The 16,339-nt window shown below is 44.5% G+C and overlaps 1 protein-coding gene across 3 annotated transcripts in view; it reads right to left on the reverse strand.

Annotated features, from left to right (window-relative positions):
• PALM2AKAP2 (PALM2 and AKAP2 fusion) overlaps positions 1-16,339 on the reverse strand; it is a 277,857-nt gene that overhangs the window by 229,739 nt on the left and 31,779 nt on the right. For all 3 annotated transcript variants that reach the window (XM_072860628.1, XM_072860627.1, XM_072860626.1), the window contains exon 2: positions 1,389-1,469. In XM_072860628.1, the coding sequence (XP_072716729.1) occupies positions 1,389-1,469 (81 nt within the window). The remainder of the gene's footprint in view (positions 1-1,388; positions 1,470-16,339) is intronic.

The raw sequence follows: 16,339 nt of genomic DNA on the forward strand, positions 1-16,339 counted from the left end.
AAGGAAGTCCTCAGCTTTGCAGCAAAAAGAAAAAAAGCAAGCATCATGAAGGCACTGGAAAAGCATCTCACTGCCTTGCTGCATCAACCTACGGTCGTCAGAAGAAATTCTCCCTTGTCTGTAGTCAATGGCAGCCTGAACGAAATGGCAACTCTTGTTGCCCCACAGAAATGCAATCACATCATTGACTGATAACACCAAAGACAATGTGTGACATCCACAGAATTACGGTGAACCTGATGGAGCATTTGTGTAGGCTGCAATCAATTACTTGAGCTTAACTGCATCATGTTTAACAGAAAATGAGGAATAGTTTACAGAACATGATGGCAGGGGCTTGGAGAGGCAGGAGAAGGGTCCTGTCTGTAGCATAACTTGAAGTCTGGTCTTTGAGTGCCTGCATGGGCAGAGAAGATATTCTGTGCACCATCTCCCCACGCAGGTGCACTGTTCACACACACACACACACACACGTACTATTGCACAAGCAACCTAAATATCTTATTTTTTAAAACACAGCCCAGCTCACTTGCTGCAAGAACAAACTGTCCAGTCCTGATCATCTTTCTCAGATATTTTAATAACTGAAATTCCTCGGGCCCTGAACTAATCTCATGAGATTTGACCCGCAAATGCGCACTGGTTACAAAAAGATCACATGAACGTTTTTGTTCTTCTCTTCGCTATGCACAAATGTAAAGACAAACTCTGCAACTGACAGGAAGGATAAATGATAGAAATAACCAGGATGGCTTTCAAATGATGCTATCTGCAGCTGTCATGGAGTCCAACAGGGACTGGGGCTGCTCGGCACCCTGTTAAATATCAAGGCGCCTCTCCATGTAGACACGCACATATGCGTCAACACCCTCCCTGCATGTGCATACATGCCCATTTTATTATGCCACGTACACCTAATAACTTCATCCTACCATTAAAGCTTTACACACACACACATGCATGCTAACTAACACTCCCTCTGCAACACACACACACAAAACCTAATGACAGGCACCAGAAAAATCCAACGCAGCTCTGCAGGCAGAAAGTGCTCACTGAAGCCATGCAGTGCACACCCAATCCACAGCAATTGATGTCTTATCATTATGTATAATAAATAACAGTGTTTAATAATAACAGCACTGCTGTGCTGCCTGCACTCACACCCTCCCAACTCCATGCTCCTAAGCCGTTTCTGCAACATGGTCCTGTGCATGGAACACACAGAATGAAAAGCAGGCAGGACACGATCACTGCAAGGGATAGGCTCCGGCAGTGAAAGCTGCTTCATGTCGGAGTGGGCTCTTCCCAGCTTTCAGACGTGTGATCTGCATGTCTAATAATGAACATATCTAGTCAATCCATCGTTTCTGGCATCAGTCCCTTACCTTGAAATGCTGCAGCTGAAGTATCTGGTCCTCAAGCTGTTGTCTCTTGCCTTCTATTTCTGTCTGCCTTTTCCTTTTCTCCTTGGAAAAATAATTTGAGAGAGAGAGAGAGAGATATCTCGTCAGAGAAACGGAGGCTTTAAGGATAGCGGATTCGTAAGAGCATGTAAGCAGTCAAACGCATCTGTACAGATGTCACCAGTCCCATTTCACCTGCTCCTTTGCCTGCTGGTATGCAAACAGCAGTGTCCTGGGAAGACGCCAGCCCCAGACTAGCCGGTTGCTTGCCAGCAGGAGGAATTCTCCTTGCTCGCTCCCGGCAGCTGGAGCAGCAACAGAGTGCACAGTCCCAGAGGAGGGGAGAAAACAGGCATAACAGCTCAGAGAGAAGTTAAAGGGACAAAGATGTGCTTTTACATTTTGAGATGCCGGGCCAAAAACACGGATTGCGTGGTGCAATTGTGTGACAGTAAGGCGACACGAAAGCAGTGGGTGGCATCACGGAGGAAGGGAGCCGGGTTGCAGACAGCATTTTATCCCGGCGATGTCGGTGGTAAGGTTGTCCCCGGGCTCAATGGGAAGAAGGTGTTTCAGCCAGATTGCATGGGGTTTACCTGCAACGGTAATGGGACGGATAACCCCCAGCTGGATTTGTTTAAAATTCAAGCCACCGGCACACACTAGCAGCTGGCCCTGACCGGCTCCCAGAAGCTGGACTGGCCGAGTGGTGCCAAGGACGGCACGGTCATTTCTACAGCTGAGGGTTTTCACGGCCACGTTCATGAACACGGCCACTCGTCCGTGCCCAGGCTTCTCCCTTCAGCAGGCAGCAGACTCTCTCAGGTGTTTCAAGAGGAGAACGACCTGCTTTTCTCCCCTGCAACACCTTCCTCTTACAAAGGATCAACTGTTTGCCTTCTGTCAGTCTTCTGCACCTTGCGGGGAGTGTTTCTCCTCACCCATCCCCAGCCCAGATCAGGTTCCCTCTCCTGGAGGTCTTTTCTCATTTTAGATTTTGCAGCCAAGACAGAAATACTGAGTAGTAAATGGAGGCAGTCAAATAAGCGTACCAGCCTCAGTTTTTACTGGAACAACAGTTTTTATTCCCTAGCTGTGAAAGCATGTTTTTGTTATTTAAATACTTCAGTAGCTGTAAGGTTGGGATTGAAGACATTTGGGGATTCCTTAAGTCCCTAAAGTAATTTTTCTTTCTCATTTCTAGGTGCCCTACTGATGGTCTGGGAATTCTCCACTTTCCAGGGATTTCAAACCTTCATGCCTCGTCCTCAAGGGGCATACGATAAGATGCTGCCTATGCAGAAATTAATTGTGTTTGCATTGGACCTCAAACCAGGGTATTTTGAGTGAAAGCATTACATTTACAAGGAAGATCAGGATTTTTTTTTTTTTTTTAATGCCAGGCTCACTCTAAACAAGCAGAACATGGAGCTAGAAAACTGTTTGGACTGCTCCTGCTGAAGAGTGAGACATCAGAATGGTGATGGGAGGGCTGGAGTAATGAACCCAGAAGAGGCAAAGTAGTCAAATGATGCATATGTTGAGCAGTCTGTAATACACCGCATGCTCTTACACACTGATTTTTTGTGTATATCTACATCTACACACACACACTCCCCACTGTCTGAAGTATGTAAGAATATTACAGCTGAACAAAAATATTCTGCTGAAGTTGTTTTGGAATAGGAAAATTGGCTTTTTGGATAACTAAAATGTCACAAACGGTGCCTCTCTTCAGCTGAAAACTTGACATCTCACTGCTCTGACACGCAGAAGATAGTTTGCATTTGTGCACACACAGGCATACAAAATTTATGCATGCACCTTTAAAAATCCTTCCCTATATAAAATTGATAGTCTGTGGATCATCCCTCCTATCACTCCTCCAATCCCCATCTCCCCTTTGCATTTTTGAATGGAACAGGATATCGGATAGCTCAGGGGTTAAAAAACCCCAACATTGTTCAGGGATCTCTCTTGCCATTTTCCTCATTCTGCAATAATAACAGCGTACTTCGGAGATTGAAAACCAGAATTTGTTCTTTGCTATTTCCTCAAATAGCTGGTCAGCCATGGACTGGAATAAAGTAGTTCTAAAAGCTGTTCCAGTTAATGGCCTAATATTCTCAGAATAAGGATAATTCTGCCCTGTTTGTGCCAAGCTGGCCAGATGACAGAATGTTTGGATTTCACATATGTAGACATTAACACCCCACATCTGACACTCCATAGGCCAGCATAAGACACCTACATCTTCACAGTTAACTGACCTACATTTATATGTGTGTATATACATACATATGTTTTCTATTTTTATATATATTTATATATATATATATATATATATATATATATATACACATATATGTATTTTACCCTTCACATAAACCTTCTCACTAAAACACATGATGGAAATCACCACAGTACCTCCTCTGGCTGGTTGTGTCATGCTGTATAATGGATGCGACAAGACAGCCTTATAAAACATAGATGGAAACGTCTTTTCTTTGTGAGAAAGGGAAAGCACTTGGAGTATTTTCCCTGTAGGCAGCAACACAGCAGGCACTAAAATACTTGAACTACTTACTAACTAGTGGGATTCTGTGGAGTTAAATTGGAATATTGCTCACGTTTCCATTTCACTGGCTTTCAGGCAGCCTGAGTGCACGCCTTGACCGTCTGAGTTTGTACCACAGCTATGGCTGAGGAGTATGACAGCAAAACTATTTTTTTTTCTCTGAAGATTGCATGAATCACAGCGTTGGTAATTAGCTATCAGGACGCGTCACCTTCAGGTCACTAGATCACATTCAATTTAGGTTTCTCCCAGTCACTGAAGGTTGTGACTATATCTGTTCCTGATTTATACGGGTATGTAGAAGACTGGACTGGCTGACAAAAATCCCACTAAAGTCAGCATGACAAGGATTTTAGACATTCAGTAGAAGAAACCAGCCACCACTTAAGCAGGATCCTGATTCAAGACTTTACTGAAAACATTGGGATGTAAAGCACATGCTTACACCCGAGCATTTGTAAGGCACTTTTCTACGCTGAAGCCAGCAAATGTTCCTCATTACTCTGTTCATCTACTTATAGATATCTTTTTTCCAAGTATGCCTGTTAAGTTACTAATTTACTAAGGGTCCTGGCACCAAGAAAACAAAGTGCTCACTTTAAATAAACAGGTTCACTCTAGACAGCTTCAGTTAAATGTATGTATGTCCTCTTATTTTCTACAATGCAGGGACTAATCCATCACTGCTTCAGCTAGCAGTTAACACTAATCACTTCCAAGAAGTAACCCCCAAGAACATCCCTGATCTCCTGCCCCAGGCCATGATGCATGGATCTCAAGCCATAGGGGGAAGGCAGGAGCCAGGAGGGTGCCTGGGTATATGCAAGATGCTTGGGTATATGCAAGCTATTCTGTGGACACCAAGCATTGTTTTTTTTTTCAAGAAGTGAAGGGATTATAGAAACTAGGTTGAAAAGAGGTGGAGAAAACAAGCACTGAAGCCAGTTTTACTGTGAATGTGGTAGGTTTAAAAGAAAAGATTTGTATCTATCTGAGGTGTGCTGCTTTTTTAAGAATACAGATACTCATCACAGATGGTTACCTTTCCAAAATGGTAGAGGAGTACCATTTGGGAGGTACACCCAAGATGCTCTGAATATTTGGGATGTTCACAAGTAAAATAAAATTCAAACCTTACATCCCGCCCTTCACCAAAAAATACTAGCAAAATATGAAAGTGAAAGTACTTGATTTTTTTACTCACAGACCCAAATGATGGAAAAACGTTACTCACACCCTGAATCACGTTTAATGAAAAATTAGATTTGTACTCAGGCATTCACACATGGATGTGCAACATGGAAACTATAAATTTATTTATTTTTCCAAGAAGCTTGATTTTGGAAAGGAAGTAATTGCTGCTTAGCACTAAAGGTGGCCAGTGCCACTTTCCTATTCCTAAAAAAATATATCAGATAATCAGTAAGACCCCATGCACAGAAGAGAGAGAGGTGTCAGGAGAGCAAAATGGAGACCTGTAAAATCATGCGTGGTGGCATGGAGACAGCCAGTGGGCATCTACTGCTCACTCTGTCTTCCCCTGCATGAAAAAAAGGGGCATCAAGTGAAACTGGACAGGGCAGGTTTGAAGCCAAGGCATGGGTCTGCTGTGGAAATCCCTGTCTCAGGATGCTGTGGGTGCTAGAAGGTGATGGGGGTCCCAGGGGAGCCTGGGGACAGTCAGAGGGAAGGAATACTGTGAGGGTTACTACACAAACTGAAATTACATCTGTTTCAGGAAGCCCCTGAACCAGAGGTGGTTTTGAGGGTGTAGAGGTACTTTCTTAAGTCTTTGTATGCTTGTCCTTCTCTCATGTTCATCCTAATATCACTGATTTTTCATTCATCAGAGAAGTGGTGCTGGAGTTTTTGTCTGAATCTTGTGTTACATTTGATCAAAATAACCTACAGTTTAGTGTCAGACTTGTCAAACTGTTCCAGTCAAAAAAACCCAAACCACAAACCAACAAAAAAACCCCAAAGCAAACATAAGAACTTGAAAAAAAAAGTTATATCAAAATGCTTCTCTTTGACATTGCAGTCACAGAATACTTCAATTTTCCATTACAAAATCATTTTCCTTCTTGTTTAGAAATCTGCCTGCACAGTGTGGAAGTGACACAGAGATTATTCGGCTCACAGAGTCATAACTGATGAGAACCATGCACCTCTAAAGCCGTATAAATCCTTGGGGCAGTAAAGCCTTGGTAAAGTCCTCTGCTCCCCTTGCACTGGCAGAAGCACCTCATTTATTTGGTTTAAAGCCAGTTCAGATATGTGCAGAAAGCACTCCGTGGAGTAGCACAGAAACTAAGTGCTATTTGATTGACCTCACTGAGAAAATACATGCCCAGATCTGACAGCAGGCTAAGGCTTATGGTGCAGGTATCCAGAAGAACATGGTGGGAAAAACAAAAAATCCCCAACTCAACGAAAAACCCAATGGGGATCTTGTGAACCTTGAGGAGACGGGCAGAACGACACTGGAGGAGCTACCACCAGTAGTTTCGGTGAAAAGGTTTCTTGTTGGCTTCATCCTGCATGCCAAGCTAGTGTCCAGCCCACCACAGAGGAGCGGGTGGAAGAGGGCGAGCTCCTGCCTGTTGTGCCAATGCAAAAAAAATGCACCCAAAAATGGCACAGGTGGAGGAAAATTATAGTCTGCTTCAAAGCAAGGAAAACAGTTACAAATAATTGTCTTCAAAGAATCAAGTGAATTTCTTCAGCAAGACATTATTTTCTCCACTCTGCATAGTTGGCAGATATTATTCCCTGTTTATTTAAAGCTTACAGGTTTTTAGGGCAGCAAGTAAGGAAACAAACAAGCAAAAGAGCTGCTGACACCTCATTTTTCTGTTGCCAGTTCAGGGACATCCAGAACTCTGGGGGAAAAGGAGCATCTGGGTTCTGCTAATGATTTCAACCTGCAGTTAGCATAATCCCAAGAAATCACTCCTCATGGAAACTGAAACTTTCACCAGGGTGGTAGTTTAAATGACCATCTTCACTGTGGTGACTTTACATCTCTCAGTAGCGAAATGAAATCTGTAAATTTGTTTCATCTTTTGCGGTTCAGCAGTAATGGTTCACAGGAAAGAAAATATTACGAAAGACAGGAGGCTAATTTTCTCCCTTTTTTTTTCTTTTTTTTTTCCTTTTTTTTCCCTGCCCGCTTCATTCCCGTCTGGTCAATTCTTTTATTTTCCTGTTGTGTTTGAAGAGTAGGAAACTCTCCTGACAGCAACCATCCCTACCAGTTGCAACGATGCAGCCCAGTACTGGCAGCACTTTGCAAAATGCAGTTCTAAACATTTTCTGCTGTTGTAAACAGCATACAGTAGAAAGCAAAGCACCAGAAGAGGCAGGACGCAGAACTGAAGCAGAGACACTGTTACGGCAGAATAAACACGCCTTGAAGGTTGGTGGCAGGATGCCTGCTCCTTTTGGATCATCAATGTTCACTTTCATTACTGCTGCCAGTACAGGAAGGTGGAGCCCATCGTCCTGCCAAGTGTATCAAACTAGATCACCATATGAACTGGCATGACTGTGCTTGGTGAAAATCCTGTTGTTATGGGGAGCCACACAGCCTCCGTAATTGCAAGCTGGAGGGTTGTCTGGTCTCCTGTTTCAAGCACTGGGAAATACATGTTGTTTCAGATTATGGGAAATGACTCCTGCAGCTCCTCTCCTACCCTGCTCCCAGCAGAACCAGAGTCTGTACTTAACTATTTCTGAGATCCATTCTTCTATGCAGTTATACCATCAACAACACATAAATGTAAGCTATTGGCTTTGCTCCCTTAGGCATTTTCCTGCAAGACCCTCTCTGCTCTAGTCCCCTGAAACCCATGGCCACCTGGCTAAGCTTTGTGTCATTTAAAACATGAGCCAGGGACAATTTCCCTGTGTCTGTATACTGGAATCTAGCTTCTGAACTTAAGGAAACTGTACCCTGTGCTCCTGTGTAGCATCTAAGAAACTGCCACCCTTTTTCACTCTTACGGTCTCCCTGTGCAGGCGGCTTACTACCTAAAGCACAGATTAATGATTTCAAATGTCCTAAGTATCTAGGATCTTGATGGCTCACCTTACTGGACCGTCTCCCTACCCGAACAAAGCAAATTGTACATTGGAAAGTTCTAGGTTGGATGCAGGAACAGCAGGAGTACAAGATGCTGCTGTAATGTTTTCCATGTATCTTCCATATACCCACATATCTTATGACAAAGCGGTGGCCATTTCCATCACCCTGAGCAACAAGCAGATGGGTTATTTAGGAATAAACAACAGGAGTTCCCAATTGCACAGGTGCAGCAGATAAATGCCTGAGGAGAGTGGGTGAAACCCACCTAAAAGATAAGGGCTGGGGTTAGCTCTCTTCCTCATGCTTGCTCTTTCCACGGTTGTATGCACAGCAGCAAGCTGAGAGATTGGAGAGAAGGTGAATGGTTAATGATCAGGTATGCCCTTCACCTCCTCTCTTGTGAAACTGGTTTAAACTAGAGATTGCTGTCACAAGGGTTGATTCCCATTAAATTGACAACTTGCCACAGCATGCAAGAAATGTCTTAGCATGTTGGCTTTGGACACACAATAGACTTAATTCACAGAGGCAGACCCTGGTCAGGGAGTAAGCAGAAGAGCCTGGAAGTTATGGAAATGCTTTGCTTCTCATATATTGAACAGGCTTCTATTTAGAGATCTGGACAGGCTGGATCGATGGGCCGAGGCCAGTTGTATGAGGTTCAACAAGGCCAAGTGCAAGGTCCTGCACTTGGGCCACAGCAACCCCATGCAACGCTACAGGCTTGGGGAAGAGTGGCTGGAAAGCTGCCCAGCAGAGAAGGACCTGGGGGTGTTGGTCGACAGCCGCCTGAATATGAGCCAGCAGTGTGCCCAGGTGGCCAAGAAAGCCAATGGCATCCTGGCTTGTATCAGGAATAGTGTGGCCAGCAGGACTAGGGCAGTGACCCTGCCCCTGTACTCGGCACTGGTGAGGCCGCACCTCAAAGGCTGTGTTCAGTTTTGGGCCCCTCACTACAAGAGAGACATTGAGGGGCTGGAGCGTGTCCAGAGAAGGGCAACGAAGCTGGTGAAGGGTCTGGAGCACAAGGCTGATGAGGAGCGGCTGAGGGAACTGGGGTTGTTTAGCCTGGAGAAAAGGAGGCTGAGGGGAGACCTTATCGCTCTCTACAGCTACCTGAAAGGAGGTTGTAGAGAGGTGGGGGTCGGTCTCTTCTCCCAAGTAACAAGTGATAGGACGAGAGGAAAGGGCCTCAAGTTGCGGCAGGGGAGGTTTAGATTGGGTATCAGGAAAAATGTCTTCATGGAAAGGGTTGTGAAGCATTGGACCAGGCTATTCAGGGAAGTGGTGGAGCCCCCATCCCTGGAGGTATTTAAAAGAGGTGTAGATGTGGTGCTTAGGGACATGGTTTAATGGTGGACTTGGCAGTGCTAGGTTAACAGTTGGGCTTGATGATCTTAAAGGTCTTTTCCAACCTAAATGATTCTGTGATTCTATAAGGGGAAGGCAGAATCACTTGCAGAGAGCTGAACCCTCAGGGCGAAGAAAGAAAATCTCCTCAGGCCAGAAATAGACCGGCTTTCATTGCAGCCTTGCATCCCTTTTCTCCCGTAGTGAGTGTCAGAGAAGTTATTTGCTTATGTACAAGAATGGGGTGGTTTGAATGAGATAGAGATACAGGTCCCCGTAACCAGCTTCAGTGCTCCAGGTAAAGGAGCAAATGTTTCTGATCTGCAGCCCCTTTTATTGCTGATTTTGTCACTTGCATGCAGAATATCAGTTCTTGCTCGGATAGGGAAAACACACTCGCAAAATTATTTTTCTCCATTTCATCTCACACTTAAGCTACCCTTGCACGATGTTGAAGGACGGATTTCTCCTGTGCTGACCTTCTAAAGGAAATAGAGCAGCTCTGTGTCTACGTGTGCGTTGCCCGCAACTCAGGGTTCAAGTACGGGAACCGTGATAGTCATCCTCTGGGCTTGGGACACCAAAGGAGTTCATCCACATGGAGCCCTGTAGGATACACTCCTGTTCAGGGCTTCTGAATATGAACATTTCATGACTGTCGCAAGCCCTCAGCCAATGTCATACTTGAGACTATGCAGGACAAAGCTGTCACAGAGGAGAAAGGATCCTCTCTGGTGAAGACAACAATCCACTAAAGGGTTGCAGCAAACACTTCAGCTGCCCTGCACACTTATAATTATAGCTCCCTGGTCACCAAATGCAACCACCACGATGCACACAGACAATGACTGCTTAATTAAAATCACCATGCATCTCAAACAACAAATAAAAGGATGGCACTGCTCCCAGAACAGCAGCTCTTAATGAAAAGTGATGAACGCAGGATGGAATTTCCTTTTGAAAAACCCCCTTATTAGCATTTTTTGAAAGGGGACACAATGGAAAAATGTCTCATTGAGACAGTGAAGTAAAATTACTTTAGGACAAAACATGGTTCCTCTGATGCCCCATGGGGAAATTCCCATTTTGATGGAGCAATCATCCCCATTTTGATGTAACCAAGATTTTACCTGCAATATCCTCCTTTCACTGAATGCTACTGGGTCACTGGAAGCAGTTTCAAGTCTAACACAACCCATGTGCGTTTTTAACTGGGCCACCACCATAACGAGTCCTTGAAGTACAAAAAGATTTAGTTGACTTTCTTTCTTTCCCCCAAGTCTGAACTGAAACTGAACATAGGCTGAGACCCACAGATGCTGCTTCTCTTCAGTTGCTGACAGGAATAAAGCCACACTTTCCTATGCATTTACAATTTGATCAACTGTGTCAGGCTCTTAAATAGCTGCTGAGAGGTGATCAAGGTCACTGGAGTTTGAGTATCTTTTCTGGGAGATGCAACAGTGAATCAAACAGATGTCCTATGAATGCCAAATTCTCACTCCTTATTAACTCTACATCAGCATTTCTTCCAAAACTTCCAAGTTTTTATGCTAACCCTGAAAATGGATAAGAGCTCAGGACCACCTGAGTCCTGTAGTAACCTTCTCTGCAGGATCAATTATTTCTGGTATGTGCTCAAAAGACTCTACAGAGTACATTGTTAGTCTAAAACATTAAATAGACAGATATATCCATTATTCTGGGTAATCCTTAATACCAGCCATAAATGACAGGCAGCTGAACTTCATTACCTTGTATCTACTGCAGCTGACCTCCAAGATCATGTGTATAGCTTGCTAGCACCAACCTTGTTCTACTGCAGCCTGAGCTAGATGGAAAATTCAGTCTCTTCATCTAGCAAATTATTTTGCTTCCCAAAAATAAGGTAAAATTTTCTAGATAATGTTGCATAGAACAAATTCTGAAAATTCTCCTATTTTCTCTAGAAAACCAGCAAAATTCTGAAAGAAGCTACTTTTAATCAACTTTTTTTTTCCTGCATTTTTCTTAAAAATATATTTTGGTTAAAAAATGTTAAGCAGACTTTGATCTATGTTTTCATTCATAAAAATATACAACAAGGAATTTTCTTTAGGCTGAGTAGGCTATTTGTAGAAAACCAGTTCATTAACTATCCGTGCTCTCATGTTGCTACTAATTGGCCTTGGTTTAAATCCATGCTGTTCAATGTACATGCTTTCACTGTTTGCTGCTGAAAAGGAGGAAAGACAGGATTTGGTCAATGCGGGCTTAATTTAATCACATTTCCACAGCTCCAAAGAAAAGTGCATGTCTCTTTTTTACCCTAATGCCCCATACACTCCTTAAATATCTCTTCATGCTGCCAAAGAGGACACTGTAAAGCTTGGGGAAACACCTCTGATTGCAGCAGGATGCTGAATGTGCAGAGAAACACCTATATAAGGCTGATCTTGACCTACAAAGCAGGTGCTGATCGTAACATTATAACAACCGTTAAGGAATTTCTAACTCTTGCATTAAGAAATGAAAAATAAATCACAAAGTTTTTAAGTCAAGGCATCCAAGATGAAGCTGTGATTCCTTACGCTATTTTCTGCCCAAGCAAGTACCTGGTGAGGATCTTTACGCGTTATTTTTCACTTGGTGAGAACTTAGATTGGAATCACAAAGACTGTGGTTTCAGCAGGGTTTGTTTCCCTCTTTATTCAGTTTAATTGCACATATGACAGACATCCCCACTTCAAGCAACTTAAACTTCCCTAAGACACAGAATATTAAGTGGGAAGAAGAAATGGGATTTTCTGCAGTGGAAAGGGAACAAACTGGCCTGGCTGGTCAGCATGGAACAATGGCCAGGACCTGTAGGGATGACACCGGCGCTAATTCTGGTACTTGAATCACATCCAGCTTTTTGCTTGTTATTTTCGAAGTAATGGTAGAAAGACCCAAATGAAGGAACTAATACATAGAGCTGGGCTTTGTGTTTTAATCCTCACAGCCTGGCTGGATTAGCCAATTATTTCAAAGTCTTAGTGCCTCACATCAAAATGTTTTTACTGAGGCTTCCTCCCTTTGCTTGTGAGCGTGGTAGCTTGCCCGCTGCCACCAAGGCTTTCAGCACTGACCTGCGTGGCACCACGCCGGATCTCCCGGTGTCACCGGGCTGTGCTTAGCAGCTGTACTGTACAGGGCTCCTCTGCTGCTGAAAAGTGCTTCTTGTCATTTACAAGATAAAGTTATTAGCTCAAAACCCCTTCTTTAAGCTTTTGTTGGTTGTGAGCTAAGGATACTCACATCATCTGGTGCTCGGGGATCTGCTGACGTAGCTTGCAGTTGCTGGTGTGTTTGAGTCCTAACTTCTGCATTCAGGAAGGGAAAGACTGCCTTGTTTTACATCAAAAAGAAAGAGGGAGAGAAACTTCCCTATAAGCACAGGGGGATGCAGTCGAGAGCCTGAGACTTGGCACCTTCCAGCTGCCAGTATCCTTTCAAACTGGTGATGCTAATGAGATGATACACCAGTTCACAAATCACCATTCTGGCTAAGTTTCCCTTTCTTTCTGAAGAGGCTGTAAGGGGCTGGGTTCCTCTTGCTTTTTGACCAGCCTTGAAGATCCCTTGAAGATCACAACCTTGTGAAGATCCACACAGGTCTGAGAGGGCACCAGTGCCCCTCTTCAGTCAGGGGGCAACTCCCTGCTGAGTCCTGGAGCCTGATGGGGCTGCTGGACGTGCCATCCCTGCCTCCTCTCCAGTTCAGGGGAGTCACGTTATTCCAGCATGAGACCATAGAGAGACCAGAGACCATAAGTGATGAACATGATCGTGACTGAGAGGGTGGATACATCTATGTGCTTGGCAAAAAAGCATGCTCAGTGTGTGATCTAGGTATGCTAAAAATCCTACCCAGCCTCGGCCTTGGCATCTTGCCTACGCAGCAGATAAAAGAACTGGCTTCATCTCCAACCAGCTCACTTCTGGAAAGCTTATTTAATCTGACAGGTGTAGGATCACATGCCTCAACACTGAACCTTAGCAGTATGCGGGAGGTATTACTGCTATGTCATTCCTTTAGGTTAGGTGTCCCAACGCTTTCTTCGTGAATAGCAACAGTTGGGACATCATTACTCTATGGATTGCATAACAAATTCATCTGCCAGCCTTCTCCCTGCACCATCAAAGGCAGAGACCACCCTGGTCCTGGCAACACAAACAGACCCCACAGCAGTTTCCCACCAGCATGTTGCCTTAAGTAAGGAGGAATGGGTAAGCACACGAAGCCTGAAACGTGTGCCCGCTTGGCTCTCCATGGATGGGTTAGCTGCAGGTCCTCAAGGCAGGGTGCTCATGACTGCAGGTCACAGTGACTTCGGGCAGGATGCAGAGGAGTGCACAGTGTCCGTCTGCTGCACTGGTGGGGGAGACCTGGGGCAGTGCAAGATGAAAACACAGTCTGCATCTGATTGCTTTGATGCTTGGCTCCAGAACCCAGATCTGTTTATAAACGGGAAAACTTCTGCCGTGCTGTCAAAGGTTCCAGTCCCCTTCAGAAAACTGCCTGCGTTTGTCTGTGATTTGCAGCCCTGCTGTGAGGACTATCTGGGAATTCACAGCTTCAAGGTCATCTCAGCGACCCACACGACTGCTGCGTGGTTTGTGCAGGTTTGTCTGCACAGGTGCTCGGGATGTGTGGGGGGTCGAAGTAACAAAGCCTGTACAGTTTGGATGAATTTCACACTTAGCTGACACACCTGACAGGTTTATAAAACTGTGAACTATTTGAATGGCTTATTAAACAGCAAACAGTGTGCAAAAAAAACCCCAACCATGCAGATACCAGAAGAGGCTTCAGGGATGTGTGTTGATTACTGCCTCTTCCTGCCCACTTCCTCCAGTCAGAGCAGCGCAGACTCTTCTCCTGAACCCCAGCAAGAGGCCATGTGGGCACTGCTTAACTGCCTCTGCACAACTCCTCTGTCTCTGCCTGGGCCTTCTGGAGAACTCTGCATTAAGGAGGTCTTATTATTCTCTAACCTCAGATTTTGAAACAGCTTCTCCCCTCCTTCCGTGGGCATTTCTGACAGTTTTGCTCTTCTGTTATCTTGAAAATGCATCTCTGCAGTAATTCCTTCCTGGAAGCTGAAGGAGGGAGAGGATGCAACTGCAGATGGGTCCTCTCCCAAAAGACATATTCTTTCTTCCTCCTATCGTTACTCCATCCTGACGTACAGGACACATTATTTTGCACGGCTGAGCTTCCTCAAAGGTCAGGTCCTTCTCTGAGGCTGCCCTAGGAGGTTTATTGCCCTTCCTTCAGGCTTTATCTTTTTAAGATGAGTAACTTAGTCACCTCCAGGGATTTAGGCAACAAAAAGTCAGTGAATAGTCATCATCTGCTGCTGTCTTCAACCTGTTGCTCTGCACGTCCCTGTAGAAGTCCCTGATGAAGGACCTGTTTTCATTCAAGTCTGTGTGAAATGTGTATTTCTTTTTACTCAGCTCCTGGATTAAGGTGCAAAATACAGCTTGTGGGCAGGTTGTGATGTTTTATACGGTTTGTACATTCCGATCTCCTGCAGGAGCCTGTAGAAGAAGTGAAGGTGTGATTGCCTAAGCTGACTGCGCCGTTGAAGCCATAGCATAGCAGAGCAGCAGGCTCCGAGGAGCCTACCCCACCACATCTCCCTGCAGCCTCTCTTTGGCCTGAAAGACATCCACAAGGGAGATCTCTGACCTTTTAAATGGAAAGACCTTGCAAAACATGCTCAAAAGGCAAAAGATGTTGAAGGATGTTGGTCAAGAGAGACAGAAAGCACCGCATAAATTCAAGAACCTGCTTCTCATACCCTAGCATAAGGTCACTTTGTCACTGAATTCAACACGGTATTTGCTCCACGCTTGTGCTCAACTAAATCAACCACCACTGTGTATGCTCCCTGCATTTAACAGCATGGTGATAAATTTGGGGAGTAAAAAGCTACCTTGCTCTATAAACTACATTTAATGGGATCTGCCCTTGGTGGCCAGGTTGCCCCACAGCTTCTGGGGCAATGCTGGCTTTGCCTTGGCAGAGCTGACTCTGCCAGCTTATGGAGCAGAGATATGTAATTTCTGGGCACGTTACTGGCAAGCCTCCTCAGAGATACTCTGTTACATTGGTACAATGCTCATATTGTCTCTTTTTTCAGCTAGAGGAAAAGGAAAAAGGAGAGAGGTAGAGGGACAACAACAGCTCCCCACCTACCTAATGAGGGACATTTGCCAGAGTAAGGTGAGAATCAAAAATCTTATTTTTATTTGTTTCAAACTAAGCTAAAACCAGCTTTGCTGAGAAACACCCAGTGTTTTTAATCTCTTAATGTTTTCAAGAAAACTGCTGGCTCTCCACTGAACTACTTACATCCAGGTATGAGAGGCAGATCCTTGAATTTATGTGGTGCTTTCCGTCTCTCTTGGCTCCAGACACTGTGTAGAGTGTTAAAATATTCACTCTTCTTAAGGTCATTTAAAAAGAGAAAAGTACCTCCATCCTTGACCACTCCTGCCACTCACTGCTGTTTCTTTGGTGGCCTCTTTGGATCTCTAAATCCATGGCAGAGACAGCACTACCCGTGCTATCTTGATTGGGCTTCCAACTGCTCCGCTGCCAGAGATGGGAAAATTTATTTAGTCTGCAAGCCCCTTGTAGCAGATACAGTCTCTCTGTTCTATATTTGCACAAAATCTAACATAAAGAGGTACTAGTTACTGCCTGGGGTCATAATGTTAAGACAGCAACAGTCTCACAGCCAGACCTAACCACTGCGCATGAGAGTTCTGTGCAAACTAAATGAATTCCCAAATCCTGAGCCCAGATGGATCAAAACCTGGCATTTTGTGAATTTTTGTGGCTCAGATCCTTGAACAGGTATCCAACATTGTGTATCTCCAGGA

The sequence above is a fragment of the Ciconia boyciana genome, chromosome 4, assembly GCF_034638445.1.
Source record: "Ciconia boyciana chromosome 4, ASM3463844v1, whole genome shotgun sequence".
Classification (NCBI taxonomy): Eukaryota; Metazoa; Chordata; class Aves; order Ciconiiformes; family Ciconiidae; genus Ciconia; species Ciconia boyciana.